This window comes from Salvelinus fontinalis, chromosome 14, assembly GCF_029448725.1.
Source record: "Salvelinus fontinalis isolate EN_2023a chromosome 14, ASM2944872v1, whole genome shotgun sequence".
Classification (NCBI taxonomy): Eukaryota; Metazoa; Chordata; class Actinopteri; order Salmoniformes; family Salmonidae; genus Salvelinus; species Salvelinus fontinalis.
In genome coordinates, this window is record NC_074678.1 from 21914248 (window position 1) to 21938245 (window position 23998).

Consider the following 23998-nt stretch of genomic DNA (forward strand, 5'->3'; position numbering starts at 1 on the left):
TAGTCATTTAGTAAACACTTATCCAGAGCGACTTACAGGCACAATTAAAGTGCCTTGCTCAAGGGACATCGGCAGTTTTTTCTCCTAGTTGGCTCTGGGATTTGAACCAGCAACCTTTCAGTTACTGGCCCAATGCTCTTAGCCACTAGGCTACCTGACAGACGTGCACACACACACTACCTTTTAACAAGTGTTCATTCATTCATTCCCTTCCTGACAATTTCAAGTGCGGTTAAATCAGTTTCATTCAATCTACTTTATATTGGCCACACACACAGCAATGCCGGATTGATTCCAGTAAATAATATTTATTTTGTGTGAGGCGCTATGACGCAATAAAGAGCATGTGTAATGTTATACCGGACAAACATAAATGCAACATGTAAAGGGCTGTTCCTATGTTTCATGAGCTGAAATAAAAGATCCCAGAAATGTTCCATATGCATAAAAAGCTTACTTCTCTAAAGTGCACACATTTGTTTACATCCCCGTTAGTGAGCATTTCTCCTTTGCCAAGATAATCCATCCAGCTGACAGGTGTAGCATATCAAGAAGCTGTTTAAACAGAATGATCATTACATACCTTGTGCTTGAGGACAATAAGGCCACTTTTAAATGTGCAGTTTTGTCACACAACACAATGCCACAGATGTCTCAAGTTTTGAGGGAGTGTGCAATTTGCATGCTGACTGCAGGACTGTCCACTAGAGCTGTTGCAAGAAATTGAATGTTAATTTTTCTACCATAAGCCACCTCCAACATTGTTTTAAAGCATTTTGCAGTACGTTCAACTGGCTTCCCAAACCACGTGTAACCACACCAGCCCAGGACCTCCACATCCGGCTTCTTCACCTGTGGTACCATCTGCATGCTCGTTGTCCTCACCAGGGTCTTAACCTGACTATAGTTAGGTGTTGTAACCAACTTCAGTGGGCAAATGCTCACCTTTGATGGCCATTGGCACGCTGGAGAAGTGTGCTCTCCAGATTAATCCCGGTTTCAACTACCGGGCAGATGGCAGCGGTGTGGACGAGCAGTTTGCTGATGTCAACGTTGTGAACAGAGTGCCCCATGGTGGCGGTGGGTTTATGGTATGGGTAGGCATAAGCTGCGTACAACGAACACAATTGCATTTTATCGATGGCAATATCAATGCAGAGATATCGTGACAAGATCCTGAGGCGCATGGCCGTGCCATTCATCCGCCGCCATCACATCATGTTTCAGCATGATAATGCACAGCCCCATGTTGCCCCTCTGTACAGAATTCCTGGAAGCTGAAAATGTCCCAGTTCTTCCATGGCCTGAATACTCACCAGACATGTCACCCATTGAGCATGTTTGGGATGCTCTGGATCAACGTCTACGACAGCGTGTTCCAGCAACTTCGCACAGCAATTGAAGAGGAGTTGGACAACCTTCCACAGGCCACAATCAACAACCTGATCAACTCTATGCACAGGAGGTGTGTCGCGCTGCATGAGACACATGGTTGTCACACCAGACTGGTTTTCTGGTCTACGCCCCTACTTTTTTTTATTAAAGGTATCTAACCAACAGATGCATATTTGTATTCCCAGTCATATGGAATCCATAGATTAGGGCCTAATTTATTTATTTAAATTGAATGATTTCCTAATATGAACTAACTCAGTAAAGTCTTTGAAATTGTTGCATTTATATTTTTGTTCAGTACACACACACACAATTAATGTGATTGTGCAATGCTTGAGAAGTACTCCAACATGTCTCCAATGGTAAACTCCATGGTAATTCCAGACCCAGGGTAGCAACGGCCAATCAAGCCTTCAAAGTGCTTGTACTGACAGATGAACTCATCCTGCATGGAATGCCACACCACCTAGTGGAGAAAATGGGGAATTCATTCAACTGTTGTACAAAGAACTTGGATCAACCATTACAACACATTTACATTCCAGCTGTTAAACTGAACAGAATATTTGTATTATAAACTGCTAGATTGTCTGTCACCTGTAGCAGGCTCTCCTCCTCACATAGATGCTTGTCCACCTTCTTGTACAGGTTGTCCAGTCCCTTCTTTACCTCCTTGCCGGGGTACTCCTTGATTACTTTGCGCAGCTCCTGTTTGTTGAACGCCAGCTGGTAGCTCACCTCATCCTCACGTACGCCCTGGGCCACACGTGCCTCCACTCCCTCAAAGAAGTGCTGCAAAGCATAGAGGGGCATAACTGATTAGCTGTGTGTATTGTTTGATTCTTTATGTTTCACATACGTCTTGAGTATGTCTGAAATATCTGATAGTTCTAATGAGTTATATTTATCATACAATGTATAGATTAAATACAAACATGAAACAAATTCAATTCAGTTTCTACACCCATGCCGCACTCCCTCAAAACACTTTAACATTGCCAAGTATAAACCCTCTCTCTCACATTGAGTTTCTCTAGGGGCTGTCCCAGGGAGTTGATGACATAGGACTGCAGGTGGTCTGTGTATTTGTGTTTGGCCTCTCGCCTCTCTGTCTCCAGGCAGGAGATCTTAAGGTGGGACAGTGTGGAGAAGATGTGGTGGAAGTTCTCCATCATCACCACGTCACAGGGCGTCTTCTGACTCTCATTGGCCACTTTCTCCACTGGAAACACCCCACAGCAAGACCAACACCAATCAGAGCACTGCTTCCCAACCATCACACAGATTAGAAGCCAACCACATGACTCTATTTAACTTGTCCACCAAATCATGAGCAAATATTAGGCCCACCATTCATGAAGACAGCTCTGATGAGTTTGACATATGCCTTGTCCAGATCTCCTCTGCGCTCTGCATTACGGAAGATGGTTTCAGCCAGCTCAGCAAACTCCTCAAACCCAGCGACAAAGGGCAGGATGCCCACCTTGCTCTTCTTAGAGATCTTAACCTCCTCCATCTGTCTGATCTGACCCGACTGAGACGGAAAAAGAACTGGTTCACACACAGCTAATAGTCTAACAGCACTAGATACACAGATCAACAGATTCCTTTAACAACTGTTGACGTGAGCGCTACTCACAATGCACTTGTCAAAGTTCCTTTTGACGGTGACCAGCACGTTGCCGAGGGTGGTGCTGAGGTAGGAGGCGGGGTCCACATTCTCTGCCGTCCACACATGATGACTCATCTTCACCAACATGTACAGGGAGTGGAAGCTGTCAATCTTGTCTCCCAGCGCGATGAGGCTGTTAAGTTCTGTCTCAATGCTCTGGAAGACCTTGTTCATCATCAACCGCACCATGTCCTTCCTGAGGAGGCCCAGATAAGTGATAAGACAGAAAGAAAGAGAATATGGGAAAAGTGAAGACGATAGCAGAGAGGTGGACCATGAAAGATGACATATGGATTTGTCATATTTGTTGCATGTTTAGTGCCCCTAGTACTATTGATGGACATTAAGAGCATACAGTAAATGTCAGTAAGAAATGAGAAGCTAGCTACTCACTCAGTCGATGATATGAAGTGTCTGTACTCCCCTGGAGGTGGCTGTCTGGAGGGCACCCCCCCATCCGATTCCTCCACTTCTCCCTGATAGAAAAAAACTGTGGTTAATTGAAAGTTGTTCATAATCTCACTTGCAAACACTCAGCCAGTCAGATTAGCATGTAATTTACCTGAGCCAGGGTGGGGTGCTGCTGTAGCTTGAAGAACTTGCTGATGAAGTCTTGTTCTGCTAGACAGAGGCTCCAGCTCACTAAGAACCTGCTCAAAGATCTACAAAGAGAGAGACACCTAAATCAATTGATCAATATAAATAAAAAACACACAAAACAAATTACTTATCTAGAAAGAGATGAACAAAAACCCACAGGTAGTATCTGCACGATAAAGACTGTAGTATGGTGGCTATGGTCCTCTCAGTGACTATCACCTTGTCAAACTTGTTCCTGTCGGCCACATCCAGGTCTGAGGCAGACATGTTTCCCATGTCCAGCAGTGAGGAGGACTGGGAGCGCCTGCTGCTGGAGCCCTGCACTGCCAGCTTATTCAGACTGGAGGTGGAGCCTGTAAGCTTCCCGGAGCTGCCATGCAGGCCTGGGGCACGAGAAAGGTAACAGTTGAAACATGTTCAAACCACAGGATAAATACTAGTCTCTGGAACACTGCCCTATCTATTGCCCCTGAGACCAAAGCTGCATTCACATTGACTTATTTTCAAAGCAGAGCAACTGTGCTGTTGAAAATAAATAACTTTGTGGCATCTGAAAAAGTGTGCCACAAAGCACATGTGAATATGCATCTTTAAAACATGTTTGTTTAGCAGTAATTACACATAACATGAACAGCTGAAGACAATTGAGAGAGAAGAAAATATGAAACATTCAAATGTGTGCTTGGTAATAAAGACCATTTGTAAGAGTTCAAATTCATCTTATTATGGATGTTGGACATTCATTGTCAGAGAAACTTGCTGGATATGTTGACCCCAATGTATCCTTTTGTATTGGGAATGAGTAGTATCCTATGCCACAAATACAGAATGTGCATGCTTATTGTATGTCTGATAGATGTTAATTTATGTGCTCTATAAATGGAAGGTTGGGTGTACTCTAGGCAGAAGAAGTCTGTAGGGGAGGAGGGTTCTAAGCAGGGGGAAGGGGGTTCTGGCTGTGCTGCAGTTTCAGGGACATAGTAGTGGGGAGCAGGTGGGTAGTGGTGTGGGCAGGTTACAGATGTGGGACTGCGTGACCCACATGGGATACTTACTTTCCGTTTCCTGTTTGAGAGCACTCTCTTTCCGCGGAAGCGTGGCTGGCAAACGGTTAGAACGGCAGGCATCAGAGACAGAGACATGTTAGGCTCATGACATGCAGCACGTTAAGAGGTCAAAGGTAACAGACTGACATGCGCTACAAAATCTGTAATTGCCCTGAAGACATCCTTTTGGAAAACAAACATTTTGTTCATTTTGTTCTGTAGAAGAAAAAACTGAAATTCTGAATTTGGAAAGCAGAGCCTTGTACTCCTACCAAACCAAAGCTCTCTAAATGAAAAGGTTGTTTTTCAGAGCGTTGAAATATGAATACAGTGGCTTGCGAAAGTATTCACCCCCTTGGCATATTTCCTATTTTGTTGCCTTACAACCTGGATTAAAATGGATTTTGTTGGGGGTTTGTATCATTTGATTTACACAACATCTCTACCACTTTGAAGATGCAAAATATTTTTTGGTGTGAAACAAACAAGAAATAAGACAAAAAAACTGAACTTGAGCGTGCATAACTATTCACCCCCCAAAGTCAGTACTTTGTAGAGTCACCTTTTTCAGCAATTACAGCTGCAAGTCTCTTGGGGTATGTCTCTATAAGCTTGGCAAATCTATCCACTGGGATTTCTGCCCATTCTTCAAGGCAAAACTGCTCCAGCTCCTTCAAGTTGGATGGGTTCCGCTGTTGTGCAGCAATCTTTAAGTCATACCACAGATTCTCATTTGGATTGACATCTGGGCTTTGACTATGCCATTCCAAGATATTTAAATATTTCCCTTTAAATCACTCAAGTGTAGCTTTAGCAGTATGTTTAGGGGTCATTGTCCTGCTGGAAGGTGAACCTCCGTCCCAGTCGCAGATCTCTGGAAGACTGAAACAGGTTTCCCTCAAGAATTTCCCTGTATTTAGCGCCACCCATCTTTCCTTCAATTCTGACCAGTTTACCAGTCCTTGCCAATGAAAAACATCCCCACAGCATGATGCTGCCACCGCCATGCTTCACTGTGGGAATGGTGTTCTCGGGGTGATGAGAGGTGTAGGGTTTGCACCAGACATAGCGTTTTCCTTGATGGCCAAAAAGCTACATTTTAGTCTCATCTGACCAGAGTACCTTCTTCCATATGTTTGGGGAGTCGCCCACATGCCTTTGGCGATATTTTTTTCTTTTAGCAATAGCCTTTTTTCTGGACACTTCCGTAAAGCCCAGCTCTGAGTGTGCGGCTTAAAGTGGTCCTATGGAAAGATACACCAATCTCCGCTGCGGAGCTTTGCAGCTCCTTCAGGGTTATCTTTGGTCTCTTTGTTGCCTCTGATTAATGCCTTCCTTTCCTGGTCTGTGAGTTTTGGTGGGCAGCCCTCTCTTGGCAGGTTTGTTGTGGTGCCATTTCTTTCCATTTTTTAATAATGGATATAAAATGGTGCTCTGTGGGATGTTCAAAGTTTCAGATATTTTTTATAACCCAACTCTGATCTTTACTTCTCCACAACTTTGTCCCTGACCTGTTTGGAGAGCTCCTTGATCTTCATGGTGCTGCTTGCTTGGTGGTGCCCCTTGCTTAGTGGTGTTGCAGAATCCAGCAGCATACCACCCTGCATACCACTGCTGGCTTGCTTCTGAAGCTAAGCAGGGTTGGTCCTGGTCAGTCCCTGGATGGGAGACCAGATGCTGCTGGAAGTGGTGTTGGAGGGCCAGTAGGAGGCACTCTTTCCTCTGGTCTAAAAGAAAAAAATATTCCAATGCCCCAGGGCAGTGATTGGGGACACTGCCCTGTGTAGGGTGCCGTCTTTCGGATGGGACGTTAAACGGGTGTCCTGACTCTCTGAGGTCATTAAAGATCCCATGCACTTATCGTAAGAGTAGGGGTGTTAACCCTGGTGTCCTGGCTAAATTCCCAATCTGGCCCTCAAACCATCATGGTCACCTAATAATCCCCAGTTTACAATTGGCTCATTCATCCCCCTCCTCTCCCCTGTAACTATTCCCCAGGTCGTTGCTGCAAATGAGAATGTGTTCTCAGTCAACTTACCTGGTAAAATAATGGTAAAAATAAAAAAAATAAAAATCTAGGGTCTTTCAGAACAGGTGTACAGTCGTGGCCAAATGTTTTGAGAATGGCACAAATATGAATTTTCACAAAGTCTGCTGCCTCAGTTTGTATGATGGCAATTTGCATATACTCCAGAATGTTATGAAGAGTGATCAGATGAATTGCAAAGTCCCTCTTTGCCATGCAAATGAACTGAATCCACCAAAAACATTTCCACTGCATTTCAGCCCTGCTACAAAAATACCAGCTGACATCATGTCAGTGATTCTCTCGTTAACACAGGTGTGAGTGTTGACGAGGACAAGGCTGGAGATCACTCTGTCATGCTGATTGAGTTCGAACAGACTGGAAGCTTCAAAAAGGAGGGTGGTGCTTGGAATCATTGTTCTTCCTCTGTCAACCATGGTTACCTGCAAGGAAACACGTGCCATCATCATTGCTTTGCACAAAAAGGGCTTCACAGGCAAGGATATTGCTGCCAGTAAGATTGCACCTAAATCAACCATTTATCGGATCATCAAAAACTTCAAGGAGAGCGGTTCAATTGTTGTGAAGAAGGCTTCAGGGCGCCCAAGAAAGTCCAGCAAGCGCCAGGACCGTCTCCTAAAGTTGATTCAGCTGCTTTTGGAGGATGGCCTGGTGTCAAGAAGGGCAGCAAAGAAGCCACTTCTCTCCAGGAAAAACATCAGGGACAGACTGATATTCTGCAAAAGGAACAGAGATTGGACTGCTGAGGACTGGGGTAAAGTAATTTTCTCTGATGAATCCCCTTTCAGATTGTTTGGGGCATCCAGAAAAAAGCTTGTCCGGAGAAGACAAGGTGAGCGCTACCATCAGTCCTGTGTCATGCCAACAGTAAAGCATCCTGAGACCATTCATGTGTGGGGTTGCTTCTCAGCCAAGGGAGTGGGTTTACTCACAATTTTGCCTAAGAACACAGCCATGAATAAAGAATGGTACCAACACATCCTCCGAGAGCAACTTCTCCCAACCATCCAGGAACAGTTTGGTGACGAACAATGCCTTTTACAGCATGATGGAGCACCTTGCCATAAGGCAAAAGTGATAACTAAGTGGCTCGGGGAACAAAACGTTGATATTTTGGGTCCATGGCCAGGAAACTCCCCAGACCTTAATCCCATTGAGAACTTGTGGTCAATCCTCAAGAGGCAGGTGGACAAACAAAAACCCACAAATTCTGACAAACTCCAAGCATTGATTATGCAAGAATGGGCTGCCATCAGTCAGGATGTGGCCCAGAAGTTAATTGACAGCATGCCAGGGCGGATTGCAAAGGTCTTGAAAAAGGGTCAACACTGCAAATATTGACTCTTTGCATTAACTTCATGTAATTGTCAATCAAAGCCTTTGACACTTATGAAATGCTTGTAATTATACTTCAATATTCCATAGTAACATCTGACAAAAATATCTAAAGACACTGAAGCAGCAAACTTTGTTGAAATTAATAGTTGTGTCATTCTCAAAACTTTTGGCCACGACTGTATACAGTGGGGAGAATAAGTATTTGATACACTATGATACACTACACTGTCCCTATGATAAACAATTAGACCTTTACATGCTTTGTAAGTAGGAAAACCTGCAAATCGGCAGTGTATCAAATACTTGTTCTCCCCACTGTATATACACGTGACAGATCATGTGACACAGATTGCACACAGGTGGACTTTATTTAACAAATTATGTGACTTCTGAAGGTAATTGGTTGTACCAGATCTTATTTAGGGGCTTCATAGCAAAGGGGGTGAATACATACGCACGCACCACTTTTACGTTTTTTATATTTTAGAATTTTTTGAAACAAGTAATTTTTTTTGTTTCACTTCACCAAATTTGGACTATTTTGTTTATGTACATTACATGAATTCCAAATAAATATCAATTTAAATTACAGGTTGTAATGCAACAAAATAGGACAAACGCCAAGGGGGCTGAATACTTTTGCAAGGCACTGTAAATTGATTGAGTGCAGATTCAATTCGTATTGCAAAACATTTGTGTTATAGCGTGATTGACATTTAAAGGCAATGTTTCCGCGTTCGTGGAGACTGCATTCACGGCAAACGCTGCATATGTCGGCTCAAACAGAAATTACATAGAAATTTCAACCGTGCTACATCGCAGATCTTCCACGCTAGGGATTGACTCGAGCCCTTACTTTAATATACTGCATATCAGTTTACTTTACAGGAAAACATAAATTAATGTTTTCATTCTTCTTGTAATGTTTAGGATCTCCAGTTGGTCTTAAAACACTCAAATAGTGAAGTCATACTCTGAAGTCAGAATAAGTAGTACGGATAATATCAGGCTTTGGTTTATGTCATGGCTTCATACAGTAAGCAGCCAAATAGGGAAATAACATTGAGCAAAACACCAGCTAGCAACACTGAGCAGGACAATGACATGACACAGGAGCATTTCCTAGGCAGTGAAAGGCTACGAAACAGGAGGCAGTATGACCAGGTAAGTACATGTTTGCTGAAATGAACCATGCAGAAAATGCTGGTCAAATATTGAAGAAAATTACACACACACTTACCTGAAAGTCAAACCACATACGGTACACACACCACAAATACAAACCATACGCAACAACCCAAGGGAAAAACAACAACTAATTGGCTAAACACCTCAAACAAACCACACAGAAAACTACAAGGCTACACAGAGAAAAGAAAAGACAAACAATCACACACACACATCCCACATTTAAAAAAAACACTCATGGTCTTACCAAACTTATTTCCCTTCCCCTCCTTGGCTGTGCCCGCCATTTTGATCTTCGCCACCTCAAAGAAATCTTTGATTTCTCGTTCATATAATCTGGTCATGTAATCAACATAAGTCTAAAAATGGAGAGAAAATTCAAATATATTGTTTAATTGTCATGAAATGCAATAAGACGTTATCGTTGTGCTGCTGGTGATGATGATGATATAAATAGAGATGTAATAGTGGTGCTGATCATAATAATGATGATAGCTGATAGTGGTACTGATGATACCTGATAGAGACACTGATGATACCAGATAGTGGTAATAATGATGACAAAGCCACTCACCCTGGACAGGCCTTCGTACTTCTCTCTCTGGGTGTTCTTCAGCCACTCCATGAGCTTGGCGTAACGTAGCAGGTCCCTGTGTAGGGGGCTGTGTTTAGGCAGGGTCAGCTCTGCCATGTGCTGGGACAGCACAGAGCTTTGGTCATGGCCCTGGACATAGGCAGCACAGGGAATTAACAAGGGCTTGACAAATAGAGAAACACAAACTCTCAGTTTCACACACAGGCAGAGAGAGACTGATTTTGACCCTCTTGGACCATTTAGGGACATCCCCTGCAATCTTGGGGACTGGTGTTAGTAGAAGATTAACCATTTAATATAAACTCAGCAAAAAAATAAACATCCTCTCACTGTCAAATGCATTAATTTTCAGCAAACTTAACATGTGTAAATATTTGTATGAACATATCAAGATTCAACAACTGAGACATAAACTGAACAAGTTCCACAGACATGTGACTAACAGAAATTGAATAATGTGTCCTTAAATAAAGGGGGGGTCAAAATCAAAAGTAACAGTCAGTATCTGGTGTGGCCACTAGCTGCATTAAGTACCGCAGTGCATCTCCTCTTCATGGACTGCACCAGATTTGCCAGTTCTTGCTGTGAGATGTTACCCCAATCTTCCACCAAGGCAACTGCAAGTTCCTGGACAATTCTGGGGGGAATGGCCCTAGCCCTCACCCGCCGATCCAACAGGTCCCAGACATGCTCAATGGGATTGAGATCCGGGCTCGTCGCTGGCCATGGCAGAACACTGACATTCCTGTCTTGCAGGACATCACGCACAGAACGAGCAGAATGGCTGGTGGCATTGTCATGCTGGAGGGTCATGTCAGGATGAGCCTGCAGGAAGGGTATCACATGAGGGAGGAGGATGTCTTCCCTGTAACGCACAGAGTTGAGATTGCCTGCAATGACAACAAGCTCAGTCCGATGATGCTGTGACACACCGCCCCAGACCATGACGGACCCTCCACCTCCAAATCGATCCCGCTCCAGAGTACAGGTCTCGGTGTAACACGCATTCCTTTGACGATAAACACGAATCCGACCATCACCCCTGGCGAGACAAAACCGCGACTCGTCTGTGAAAAGCTCTTTTTGCCAGTCCTGTCTGGTCCAGCGACGGTGGGTTTGTGCCCATAGGCGACCTTGTTGCCGGTGATGTCTGGTGAAGACATGCCTTACAACAGGCCTACAAGCCCTCAGTCCAGCCTCTCTCAGCCTATTGCGGACAGTCTGAGCACTGATGGAGGGATTGTGTGTTCCTGGTGTAACTCAGGCAGTTGTTGTTGCCATCCTGTACCTGTCCCGCAGGTGTGATGTTCGGATGTACCCAATCCTGTGCAGGTGTTGTTACACATGGTCTGCCACTGCGAGGACGATCAGCTGTCCATCCTGTCTCCCTGTAGTGCTGTCTTAGGCGTCTCACAGTACGGACATTGCAATTTATTGCCCTGGCCACATCTGCAGTCCTCATGCCTCCTTGCAGCATGCCTAAGGCACGTTCACGCAGATGAGCAGGGACCCTGGGCATCTTTTTTTTGGGTGTTTTTCCGAGTCAGTAGAAAGGCCCTCTTTAGTGTACTAAGTTTTCATAACTGTGACCTTAATTGCCCACCGTCTTAACGACCGTTCCACAGGTGCATGCTCATTAATTATTTATGGTTCATTGAACAAGCATGGGAAACAGTGTTTAAACCCTTTACAATGAAGATCGGTGAAGTTATTTGGATTTTTACAAATTATCTTTGAAAAACAGGGTCCTGAGTTTACTCTTAAGTCCATATCCCACACCTTAGCATTCAAAATCAAATAACTTCATTGCCAATAACACGTGTTTCATTTGCTGCTAAAATTCCCATATCAGTGGGTTTCCTCATATTCTACCATTCTCAGTCTATTTACTTGCTATTGGTGCTGCAACCAAGCATGCAGGCAGAGCAGACAGGCAGAGGTATAATGACTTAGCACCCCAGCACAGCACACTGATAGTCAGTACAAGAAGAACCAAGGCCTTCAATGAAGGAAGAAAGTCTGAGGCACTTCGAGGCTTTTAGACCCATTGAGATAAAAGAGGAAGGTTAGCAATGTAGTCATGAACAGCACAACCCATACGGTCATTAATGCGTTTTTGCAACAAAAAAACACATGTGTGTAGATAAGTAAGAAAGGCCATAGTTTAGAGTGGAGGGTCAAGGGGGGTGCTGTGAAGGTACTACTCACTGGAAGCGACATACAGGAGGACCTATAGAACTGAGGGATGGTCATTTTGAAGTGACTGAAGTGGTTGAACTGACAAGTACAGGGACAGAGAGCAGAGAGATCAAAGTGGGGTGGTTTAGAGTCAGGCAGAGAGTGAAGAATAGGAGGACCAGAGCAGTACTGGAAGAAAAGAGGACAGAGACAGGAAGAGAGGATCAGAGGAGTTAGAACTTAACCAGTAAGTGGATGAGGAGGACAGAAAGAGCTGCCTGCCAAAACGAGGAAAGACTAAAATACTGTAACAAGAAACACATATATAGTGCACTGTTATGCCTGGTATCTAGTCATGAATGCTGTTCAGGTGTCTGTGTTTTTAATTTAAATCAGAATAAAAATCTTGAGACCATTGCAAAGTGTTACCGTGGTGTGTAGATTACCTGGTGGACGAACACATTGTTGAGGTGGTTGGTGAGGCGCCGGGCAAAGGTATCTCTGAGCTCAGTGAACAGGTGCTGCTGCTGCTTCACAGCCATCAGTTTCTCATGACCTGGTCTGAGTGCCACGTTCATGCACTGCAGTAGAGCCTCAGAGGCATTGATACAGGCCTCAATGCCTTTGGAGGAGGAAAGGTCTCCTTCCCGCAGGGCCCTGATGTGTCCCTTTGACAGGTCCATGTAGTTCTGAGAGACAGGCATTCATCATTCAACGTCATCTCAAAAAACCAAACCAACTGAAACATGAAACCCCTCCTCAACCCCATCCTCACCACCAGGAACTGGATCTCGTCCAGGAGCTTGCCGTTGTTGGTGTTGCTGATCTGGATGAGGCGGTTGCTCTGGGAGATCTGGGCTCCATGGCTGTCTACTCACCCCATCCAGAACCTGTAGCTCTTTGGAGAGTTTCTCAGCGAAGGCCTCAGCGTTAGAGATTGCGTACTCGCACACCTCCATCATGCCCTCGATATCTTGCTCCTCACGGGCATTCAGCTCCTGGTAGTCATCCAGAGCATCCTCATCACCCCCGGCAACACTTTGACTCTCACCACTGGGGACTGACTCTAAACCTAAATTAGTGTTTTCATTCTTGGAGAGGATGGTTTAACATAGTACACACACATTACACACACATGAACAAACAAGCAAAAAAACATCCCCCTGCTATTCGTTCAACTATATCATCAAAACACATATACACTATATAATACAACAAACTAAACAAAAAGCAGAACAGACAATTATTATTCATACAGTAGCACCCATTCAACAGCCACTCACTTAATAGCCAAAGGCGGCAAACAATCGCAACAGCTTTCAAAGATGTGTGAGTCGACTATGAGAATGGTTACTCATCACAGTGAAATCACAATGGAAATGGGAAAATAAGTTAAGTGCTACCAACCTTCCGCTTTAGGAAGCTCTGGCCAGCGAGAGTTTGAGAAGAGTAAGAATAAAGACGTGTTAAGCCACACCAAGGTCAACTCATATCTTACATAGACACTTCAGGTTGAGTTCATGAGATTGGGAACAGGCAAGAAAGAAGAGTCTCATCGATGCAAGGCACAGGGGACAGCGAGGGTCACTAGAAAACACACAAGCTTTTTCATCCTCCCCCATAGTTAGAGAGCCGTCATACCTTCCAGCAGCTGGGAACTGACATTCACAAACTCCACCTTCTTCCGCAGGTAACGCTGATTCAGCTTCCAGATGCAGGAGATGAAGGAATTCTTCTCAGCTGTGCTGCTGGCCACCCATCGATACACCTTCTCAAAATGGAGGTCAAACTCTGGGTTCTCCTGAATGACAAGAACAGCAGAGATGCCAAATGTCAATATCAAACAAATTAGCAGGAAGACAAAGCATAAGAGGAAAGGAAGACAAATAACATTGGCCATAGGGAGTGGAAGAGGAGGAGAGAAAGACAAAGTTATGAGAAATTACATTCAGGCAGTGAGAGGAAGATGAGAAAAAGTAGTCTTTCCCTGACCTTGCTGGCATCTTTTGCATCCACTTCAGCCAGATCGCTCAGTTCCCAGGCCATCTGTCGCTTGTAGAAATCCCCTTTGTCTGACTTCTTCACCTTCACCACCCTCACCTGCACAGGCCTCTCTGTGGTGACTGGGTAGACACATCAAACAGTTATAATACTGGGGTGTGAGTGAGCTGTAGATCCATTTATAAGTAGTATTTTCAGTAAAATCACTGTTCAGAGACATTTGATTCTGATGTTAAATCTCTGATAGTGGTTTTCATGTTTTGAATGTGTACATTATTTCACACTGATATGGTGAAATTAGCTGATTTATGTTAGACTTTAAAAGCATTTATGCTCTACCTGTGGCACACAGGAAGCAGTTCTTCTTCTTCTTCCCCGCCTTGCAGACGTTGACAATGCTGAGGAGACGCTCATCGTTTGGCGTAAAGATGTCCCTCTGGAGGGCGTGCTTGATGGCTGTCATTGTGGTGACTGTAAAATATAAATCAAACAGATTTATGCTGCTTTCAAAACAGCTGGGAACTGGGAAATCTCAGACTTCCGACTTCAGTGTGTTCAAGGCAACTGGGAACTCGGTAAAAAATGGAATATCAAGTCGGGAACTCGGGCCTATTTTTAGAGTTCCGACCTGAAGATCACAGACGTCATGATTTGACCTCGTTTTTTACCCTTGAGTTCCCAATTGTCGCACCATTACTGCAATCATAACCTTTATGTGAAAGCAACTAACGTTAAACATAATACATTTTTGCTGCAGGAAAATACCATTGTACTCCTCCCAGTGGGGCACAGCCTATAACACTATAATTTACAAGTGCAACTAGCTAAGTACCATATTCAAGATTTGTACCATAACATTTTCCGACATTCCTAAAATATATATTATCAAGACCGTCTGCACCATTGACGTCACAGGTGCAGTCAACAGGTGCAGTCAACTAAAGCAACAAAGGTTGGCTAGCATGTAGCTATTAAGGGAGCTAACATGTTTTTATTTTATTATTATTTTTTAAATTCATAATACAAAAATCAACTTACATTGCTACATCAAACATGTCTAGCAAACCAAACACAGGTATTAACAATACTCAAACATACAAAAAATATCAATAAAAATAAAATACAAAAAATAAACAATTTAAGTGCAATTATATTCACTCTGAAAATACCTTATTATAATGAATCATGAAGATGTTATTCTTGTTGTTATTCACTAGGGTTAATGTTTTAATAAGATGATTAAATTCAATCAGAAAAATTGGTAATTTTGGTATAGAATTTTGGAATCTTTGTTTGTGTATAAAGTATTTGGCAACAAGAATAAAAAAATTAACAATCATTTCAGTGATTTTGTTATCATTGCAATAGTAACATATTATATATTTTATGTTAAAAATATAGGCAGTGTTCATAATGGTAAATAAGTAAATTATGACACAAATTTACATTCAAAGAACAAGTGAGACAGATTCTCACCTTCTTTTTCACAGAAAACGCAGATATCATCAATAGCCACAAATTTGGAAATCATAGAATTACATGGATATATCTTATGTAAAATTTTGAAGTGCACTTCCTTAACTTTGTGTGGTACACAGTATTTGTAAGGCCTTAACCATGCATTTTTCCAGACAATGTCAGGAATAAGCATGTTCCAGAAAAACTTTCCTCTCGGTGTAAGTTGGTTTTGTGAATGAAGAATTTGTCTTATATATTTATTACAACAAGATCTCTCAAGTAAGCCCACGCCTTCCAATCTGAGTTCTGGATAAACTTTGTGATCATTCCCAAAATAAAGATGACTTTTCTTAAGTGTAGTTAGACCACTGGGAACGGCTTTGATCACAGAAATAAACTCTCTGAAAGGTATTGGAAACTCTTTCAATGTTATAAATTGTTCATCAATCAAGTTTATCAATCAAGTTTATTTTTTATATATATAGCCCTTCGTACATCAGCTAATATCATATGTGAGAATATTACCCTTGTTGTCGAAAATATCAAGAACAAAGTCAATATTCCTCTCATGCCAGCTGGGGTAGAACAATGACTTATTCCTTACAGTTATGTCTGAATTATTCCACAAAGGAGCTTTATGAGGGGAAAAATTGTGCAGGAAACATATTTTCCAGGCCATTAAAGCTTGTTGGTGAAACCTAGCCAATTGTCACGTTCTGACCATAGTTTGCTTTGTATGTTTCTATGTTTTATGTCTAGGTTGTCGATTTCTATGTGTTTGGTCAGGGCGTGAGCTGGGGGGGGGGGCATTCTATGTTGTTTTTTCTATGTTTGTATTTCTGTGTGTGGCCTGGTATGGTTCTCAATCAGAGGCAGCTGTCGATCGTTGTCTCTGATTGAGAATCATACTTAGGTAGCCGGTTTTCTCACTACGGGTTGTGGGTAGTTATTTTCTGTGTCTCACCATACAGAACTGTTTTGGTTGTTTGTTTGTGTTCAGTTGATTTATTAAAAATTGAATTATGGACACTTACCACGCTGCACATTGGTCCGATATTTCCTCCTACTCCTCAGACGAAGAGGAGAATCGTTACACCAATTTAGCAGGTAATCTTTCAGGAATATAATTACATTTCAGTAAAAATTGAAGACCTCCCAATGTATTAAACACATTATTTGGAATGAAATACCATATTGAATCAGTATCGATCAAACATTTTTTCAACCAGTTTATCTTGAAAGTGTTATTTATGTCAACAAAATCCAACACTTCTAGACCGCCTTCAGCTCTTTTGTTAGAAAGGACTGATTTTTTTTAGTTTGTGAGACTTATTTTTCCAGATGAAGTCAAGAAAGGTCTTATTGATCTCTTTACAAGTAGCTGGATTTACACACAACGATAATGAGGGGTACACAAATCGAGACAGTCCCTCTGCCTTGGACAGAAGTACTCTCCCAAGTATAGAAAGATCTCTTTGTAGCCAATTATTAAATATATTTTTAGTTCTTAATTTTAGGAGAGAAATTCAAATGTCGTCTGACTAAGTGATTTTTTTTTGACAGATGTATTCCTAAATATTTAACACAGTCTTTTACAGGAATATTCTAAATGTCTTTATCAGAGTCAAATAAACATAAGATTTCACATTTAGAAACATTCAGCATTAATCCTGATGCAATAGAAAATGCAGTTATAGCATTAAGGGCATGTGCGACCTGGTCTTTGTCTCTTAAGAAAAGAGTAGTATCATCAGCCAGTTGGGAAATTGATTTCTCTGTTAAAAATGGTTAAACCATACAAATTTGCATTATTCAGAATATCTAGAGATAGAAGTTCCACAACCAAAATGAATAAAAACGGCGAAATTGGGCATCCCTGTCGTACACTTCTGTTGATACTAAATCTTTTGGCAGTATTAGGTTTAGTAGCACAGAACTATTTATATCTTTGTAAAACACGCAAATTACTTTAATAAAATTTTCAACAAATTCAAAAAGTTTAAAGAGACCTAAAGAGAAATTAATGTTCAATTGTGTCAAAGGCTTTACAGAAGTCCAGAAATGGGACAACCGCATCTGAGTCAATTGCATCTGAATAATCTATAAGTTCCAAGACTAAACGAATGTTAGAGCTTATGTGACGGCCTTTCATAAATCCTGTTTGAGTCTCATTTATAATGGTATCTATTCCTTTCTTTAATCTTTTGGCATAAACCAGAGCAATCAATTTGTAATCAACATTTAATAAAATAATTGGTCTCTAATTGTCAATAAGAGAAGGGTCTTTATCAGGGTTCGGAATCAATGAAATAAGGCCCTGTTTCATAGTGGAGACCATTTCCCCATTTTTAATGCAATCTTGAAACATATTGAAAATCGGGTCTTCTAGCAACTCCCAAAACTGTCTATAGAATTCAACTGACAGGCTATCAGGGTCAGGTGATTTCCCTTTTTTCATTGAATTTAGAGCCTCTCTAATTTCTCCAATTGACACAGGTGAATCGCAAACTGAGTGGAAATCATCCTCAATTACAGGGACATAATTCTGAATGTGGCAAATGTAGCTTTCACAACCATCTTCCTGAAATTGAGAGCTGTAAAGGTTTTCATAAAAGGAATTGACAAATGATGATATTGTAATGGGATCTTTGCATAAAACATTGCTAATTTTGAGTGCAGTTATAGATTTTCTTTTGTAGTTTTTCTTTTCAAGTGCAAAAAAGTAACTAGTGTTTCTTTCCCCCTCTTTAATTCATTTTGCTCTTGACCTTACAAATCCGTGTAAGTCTGTTCTAATTCTAGTTGTAAAGACCTGAACACAGACTCCTCTTCTTCAGATAGATTATCTTTCTTTAGAAAACTGTCAAGCTTGCGTCGCTGTGAGAGGGAGTGTTTTCTCGCTCTTCAAAGCAATATTGAGGGTTAGGTGTCATGACGTTGCCTGTTTAGGTACATAAAGCCCATTCCCCTCTCCCTGCCATTCCCTGCCTCCCCCTTTCCTCCTTCAACCCATGCTGTGATCACAGAGAGACGTCGTAAATTCCTGAGAATCTCCTCATGGCCAAACAGTATTAGAGAGAGGGTAAACTTTCAGGACAAAGAGGTTTCTTCCACCTCACAGAACTTGAGGTACGAACAGATTTCATGTTCCGGAAAAAGTATAAAAGATCGGTGAAGAGTCCAGCTATTAACATGTCCGTTTGTCCCAATGTGGGAAACTCATGGGAGACGGGGTGGCTACATTACCATACCGCTGTTTATATAATAACCTCAGATATGAGGTTTACATCTGTTTGTTGTATAAAATGAATGAGTGAGTATGATACTGTTTGTATAATTGTGTAATATGATTTTGTACTGTTTAATGAAGAAAAATACAAATCCCTTTTGATTTGAACTAAATCCAAGGACCGCCCCTGAGCCCAGTTAGGGTCAGACATCCTGGGACAGCCCCTTTCTGCTATCCGAATAAAAGCCCTACTCTGAGAAATTATCAATAGACCATGTTTTTCTCCATAGGAGGAGAATGAAGGTTAAGTACCATTGCTGAATCTTTAACCATACCACGTGGTTAAACTCTTAGACGAATAAGAACAAGTCTTTGATATTGACTACTAGTCTGCAGCTAGGAATTCGGTATCATTGAACGCGAAGAAAGACAACCGCCGAAACATCCATCCTTAAAAAAACTCCAACAAAAACTAACTTTCCTCCAGCGATCAAGACGACACATTGAGGGTAAATATATATATATTGATTGCAATTGTTCCCGAATTAGTGAGCGTTCATGTGTAAAGGATTAGCATGTCAATTGTTATAATTATGAACTCTGTAGTGACTTCTTGGTCGAACGCCAATTTTCCCTTTGTCTAACAAGCCGCCATGCCGGTTCAGCCCACTAGGGCATATTTCTCCCATCATTTCATGTAACCATTTTAAGTTGGTTTGTTTATGCATTTCTGTGAATTACTTAGTTAGTAATAAATAAATGATTTAAGACAATTGATGTATGGATGACTCAGTGAAGACTGGGTTCGTGCAGATAACCAACAATTTACGACGTTTGGAATGAGACTAACGTGAGGTAAAATAAATAAATCATTAATCAGAAGACTATTGATCAGATATGAAAATATCTGAAAGGTTATATTGGGAAATTATAACTTTGTAATCTGACTACTTTCCCTGGTGCCCTCGAATTCATAGTTAATTAGTTACGTTATTAATCAGTTGATCGCGTAATAACTAATTACAGGAATCTTTGATGTAAACTATAAGTCTTCAATTTAATGATAGCAAAGACACGACAGGTGGTTAACAGTCAAATATTGGCTATTAATATTGAAAGAAACTAACTAACATTTTTTTATGGACATAGGATAAGTTTAGTTAGTTTTTGTCAATTTGAATGGGAAGAACACGACAGAAAGACAAAAGTAGACGAAATGTCCAAGTCTCACAGAAGACGGCTGACATGCTAGCTAGCCACAACGAGAACCAGAGCAGCATGGATACACAAGAAGCCGCGAACTCAAGCAAGAGAAAGAACAAAACTGACCAGGATGAAATCCTTGCAACCTCTTTACCTCAGACCCCAAGTAAAAATCCACCGGTGAAAAAAGTAAAAGACATTTCCATGTCGGAAATTTTCTCTGCAATCCAGTCCCTGTCTACTAAACAAGACGCCACGCTCTCCAAAGTGTCCATCATAGAGCGGGCTACAGAAGAAACATCAAAGAAGATCGATAATTTGTCAAACTGTAACGGTCGTCTTTCGGACAGTTAGTAGACCAAGGCGCAGCGGGTGATGAATACATAATACTTTATTGTAAGACGAAGACAGACACGAAATACACTTGACTAAATATACAAAATAACAAAACGAACTAGACAGACCTAAACTATGAACTTACATGAAACGAGGAACACATAAACAGGAACGACCGAACGAACGAGACGAGACAGTACCGTGTGGTGGAAAATACACAGACACAGCGACAATCACCCACAAACAAACAGTGAGAACAACCTACCTTAATATGACTCTCAATTAGAGGAAAACGCAAAACACCTGCCTCTAATTAAGAGCCATACCAGGCAACCCAAAACCAACATAGAAACAGAAAACATAGACTGCCCACCCAAAACTCACGCCCTGACCATCACACACATACAAAACAACAGAAAACAGGTCAGGAACGTGACACAAACTGTCAATCAACTACACAAAATTGTGAGTGTGAACAAGGAAAAGATAACGTTCCTAGAGAATGAGTTGAAGAAAATGCAATCCAAAAATAATGAGCTGTGTGAGAATGTAACTGAACTTCACCGGTACTCTGGCAGGTGGAATCTGAAAATCCAAGGTGTAAAAGAGGTAGAGGGAGAGGATATTAGAGAAGTAGTCATTAATATCCTGGGAAAAGTGGCACCATGCATCAAAGACAGGCTAAGAGACGGGATTGATGTGGTACATTGACTTGGGAAACAAAGATCTGATGGACCCCCTCGCAATATCATCTTGCACTTAACTATGCGCCATTACAGGGACATCATATGGAAAATGGCCAAGGGGAACAAGTTTCTGGACGAGAAGAAACTCTGCATCAAAGAAGCTCTGATACCGCAGGATCAGGCTGCCAGAGAGAAACTGTGGCCGCTTATACAGAAGGCGGGGTTCAAGAGGGAAAGAAGGCGGGGTTCAAGGGCCCACACACGTTTATCGAAGGAAGAATGATTACTGGGGAACTCTGTTGACATTAACCAAATTGGAACTGTGAGTACTACCATGAGTACAGTTAATGTACTGCCAATAATAAATGTACCGTTCGAACTACAACTGATGAACACTTGCCAAAGAAAAGGAAGTAAATAGATTTGTTATTCTGTTAACCACCGCTACCTCAGCTGAGCGTAGTTTTCCTTCGAGTAATCCTCTCAAGGTTCACTGTTTGTTTTATTGTTCACATTAATACTTGTTATCTAATTTGTACTTTCTTTTTTAATGCAGGAGTTCGTTTTCAATTCACTCAATGTCGTTAGTCTGAATGCTAGGGGTTTGAGAAATCCTACAAAAAGGAAAGCTTTATTTTTATACTGTAAACGCAGTAACGCAGATTTTGTCCTTCTTCAGGAAACTCATTCGGGTGAAAGGGATTTTAAATTTTGGAAAGCACAATGGGGAGATATGGCCTATTTCAGTCATGGATCAAATCATTCTGCTGGTGTTTTGACACTTATTCACAAGTTTAAAGGTGACATTCTAGAATCCACATCTTCACAAGATGGCAGATGGGTCATAGTAACTGTTAAACTTGACAATGCTATTTTCATCATCTGTAATGTATACGGACATAACTCACATGCTCCTAATAAGACCCCTTTTACCCAATTTACCAGGAAAGTACAGGATTTAAGTAACAAATACTCAGAGGCTTTTCTAATTATTTCAGAGGATTTTAATGAAACACCTGATGCATCTGCTGATCGTTTTCCTCCTAGAACGAGTCAAAACCCTCAAAATGGTAACATTATCATTACATTATGCAAGGATCTCTGTGTTGAGGATGCCTTGCGTTATTTCAATCCGGATGCTAAGGGTTATACCTGGACCAACAAAACTGTCACGTAAATCTAGAATAGATTTATTCCTAATTTCCCCTTTTTTGTTACAATTTGTTATAGATGTAGATCATCAGTTGGCTCCCTTTTCTGATCATCACTTGATTTCCCTGAATTTACAAGCTACTAAAAAATCAAAAGGTACTCGAGGATATTGGAAATTAAACAATACACTTCTTAAAGATACTGCTCTCATTGAAAACATCAAATGATTAGCTAAAGATATTTTTGCAAGAAAAGACTTGGGTCATGGAAGTAGATGGGAATTTTTCAAATATAAAGTCAGTGGTAGCCATTAAACGCGCCAAAGAGCTGCTGCAATTCAAGAACCATAGAGAAAAGGAGATGATGAGCAAGCTTGACAGTTTTCTAAAGCGAGCTAACATGGTTCTGGGCGTGTCTAGCTACTAAACATGCGTCATATCACGATGCGAGGCCAGACAGATTTTGTACACAAGTGCAATTATGTTAGTTACATATGTCGTTCTGTAAAGTGAAGACAGTGCACTTCTTCAGGCAGATAACGTTAGCTGTCTAGAAACATATGAACACCAAGCTCCACGCTAGCTTGGTGTCTTATTATTTAACTAGGCAAGTCAGTTAAGAAGAAATTCTTATTTACAATGACGGCCTACCGGGGAACAGTGGGTTAACTGCCTTGTTCAGGGGCAGAACGACAGATTTTTACGTTGTCGGTAACCGACCTAACCATTAGGCTACCTCGGGGCGGCAGGTAGTTGGACTAGTAACCGAAAGGTTGCAAGCTCAAATCCCCGAGTTGACAAAGTAAATATCTGTCGTTCTGCCCCTGAATAAGATAGTTAACCCACTGTTCCCCGATAGGCCGTCATTGAAAATAAGAATTTGCTCTTAACTGGCTTGCCGAGTTAAATAAAGATAAAATAAAAACCTGCCGTCCCAAGTCTAATACACTTACCTCAAATGGGATGTGAATAGAGAGTCATGCACAAGACTCTGCATTTAATCACTGTTTATTTTCATTTAAATGTGTTATTTTTCCTATCGCTATTAAAGGAAAATAGTAAACAGTCTTCGGCCACTGCCCTGCTGTTTTCTGTTTCCGGGATGGGCTGGACCAGTCACGTGACGAACTACTGAAGTCACATCACAACCTGCCACTTTCAGTCTGGTCCTTGGTGAAGACTTTTCCATCATTCATGAAGAAACGTAGCTAGTTTTTGAATAAATGTCAACATGTTATTGTTGTGTATAGGCTGTACGTTTTCTGTAGGTTGAACACACAGGCCTATGTAGTTTACAGACACCAAGGCGAGACTCAATCCTCAGAATATCTAATCCGATTGCGAATTGAGGCCTACTGTAATTCATTTATGTAAATAAGTGGGATTTGTCTACTTTTCCAAGTTATTAGTGAAGAATCACATTAAATTGGCACAAACTCAAACATGTAGCCCTGATGTCACTCAGTGAAAGCACAACATGTGTGTGCCTTTACTGAGTATGGTTGTGTGTGACTGTTCCTGACTCTATTTTGTTGACTGGCTTGGACAATGTGCTGGCTTGTTTGATTTCTGCTGAAAGTGTTAGAATGACCTTTTCAGGACCAAATGGACACAACTTCTCACTTTTACAGCCTAGCTAGTCCCTGTGGACATAACATGACACAACACATCGCTCTCTCCTCTCTGCCTACACCTCTGGTGAGACTCACACCAGGACCCAATTCAATCAAAGAACATCAGGTGGCAACATTCATCTGTTTACTTATGTAACATATAGATAACTATTTATGATAACAATTGTCTTATTAATTATCTATAATTTCAAATAGCTGGATAAGAATACTGAAATTTTTCAAAAACACATTATTTTGTCTC

The 23998-nt window shown here is 41.4% G+C and overlaps 1 protein-coding gene across 1 annotated transcript; it reads right to left on the minus strand.

The window, feature by feature from the left end:
* Positions 1 to 1598: 1598 nt before the first annotated feature.
* LOC129869621 (exocyst complex component 1-like) lies at positions 1599 to 23240 on the minus strand. The gene is given in 20 exon segments (XM_055944195.1): positions 1599 to 1861; positions 1993 to 2187; positions 2418 to 2617; positions 2746 to 2929; positions 3035 to 3263; positions 3461 to 3543; positions 3630 to 3696; positions 3698 to 3729; positions 3887 to 4050; positions 4723 to 4767; positions 9534 to 9645; positions 9861 to 10010; positions 12506 to 12748; positions 12835 to 12934; positions 12936 to 13125; positions 13467 to 13484; positions 13701 to 13860; positions 14052 to 14182; positions 14400 to 14531; positions 23077 to 23240. Coding segments are annotated over 19 exon segments (2580 nt in total). The 5' UTR covers positions 14524 to 14531; positions 23077 to 23240; the 3' UTR covers positions 1599 to 1708.
* Between the last annotated feature and the right edge of the window lie 758 nt (positions 23241 to 23998).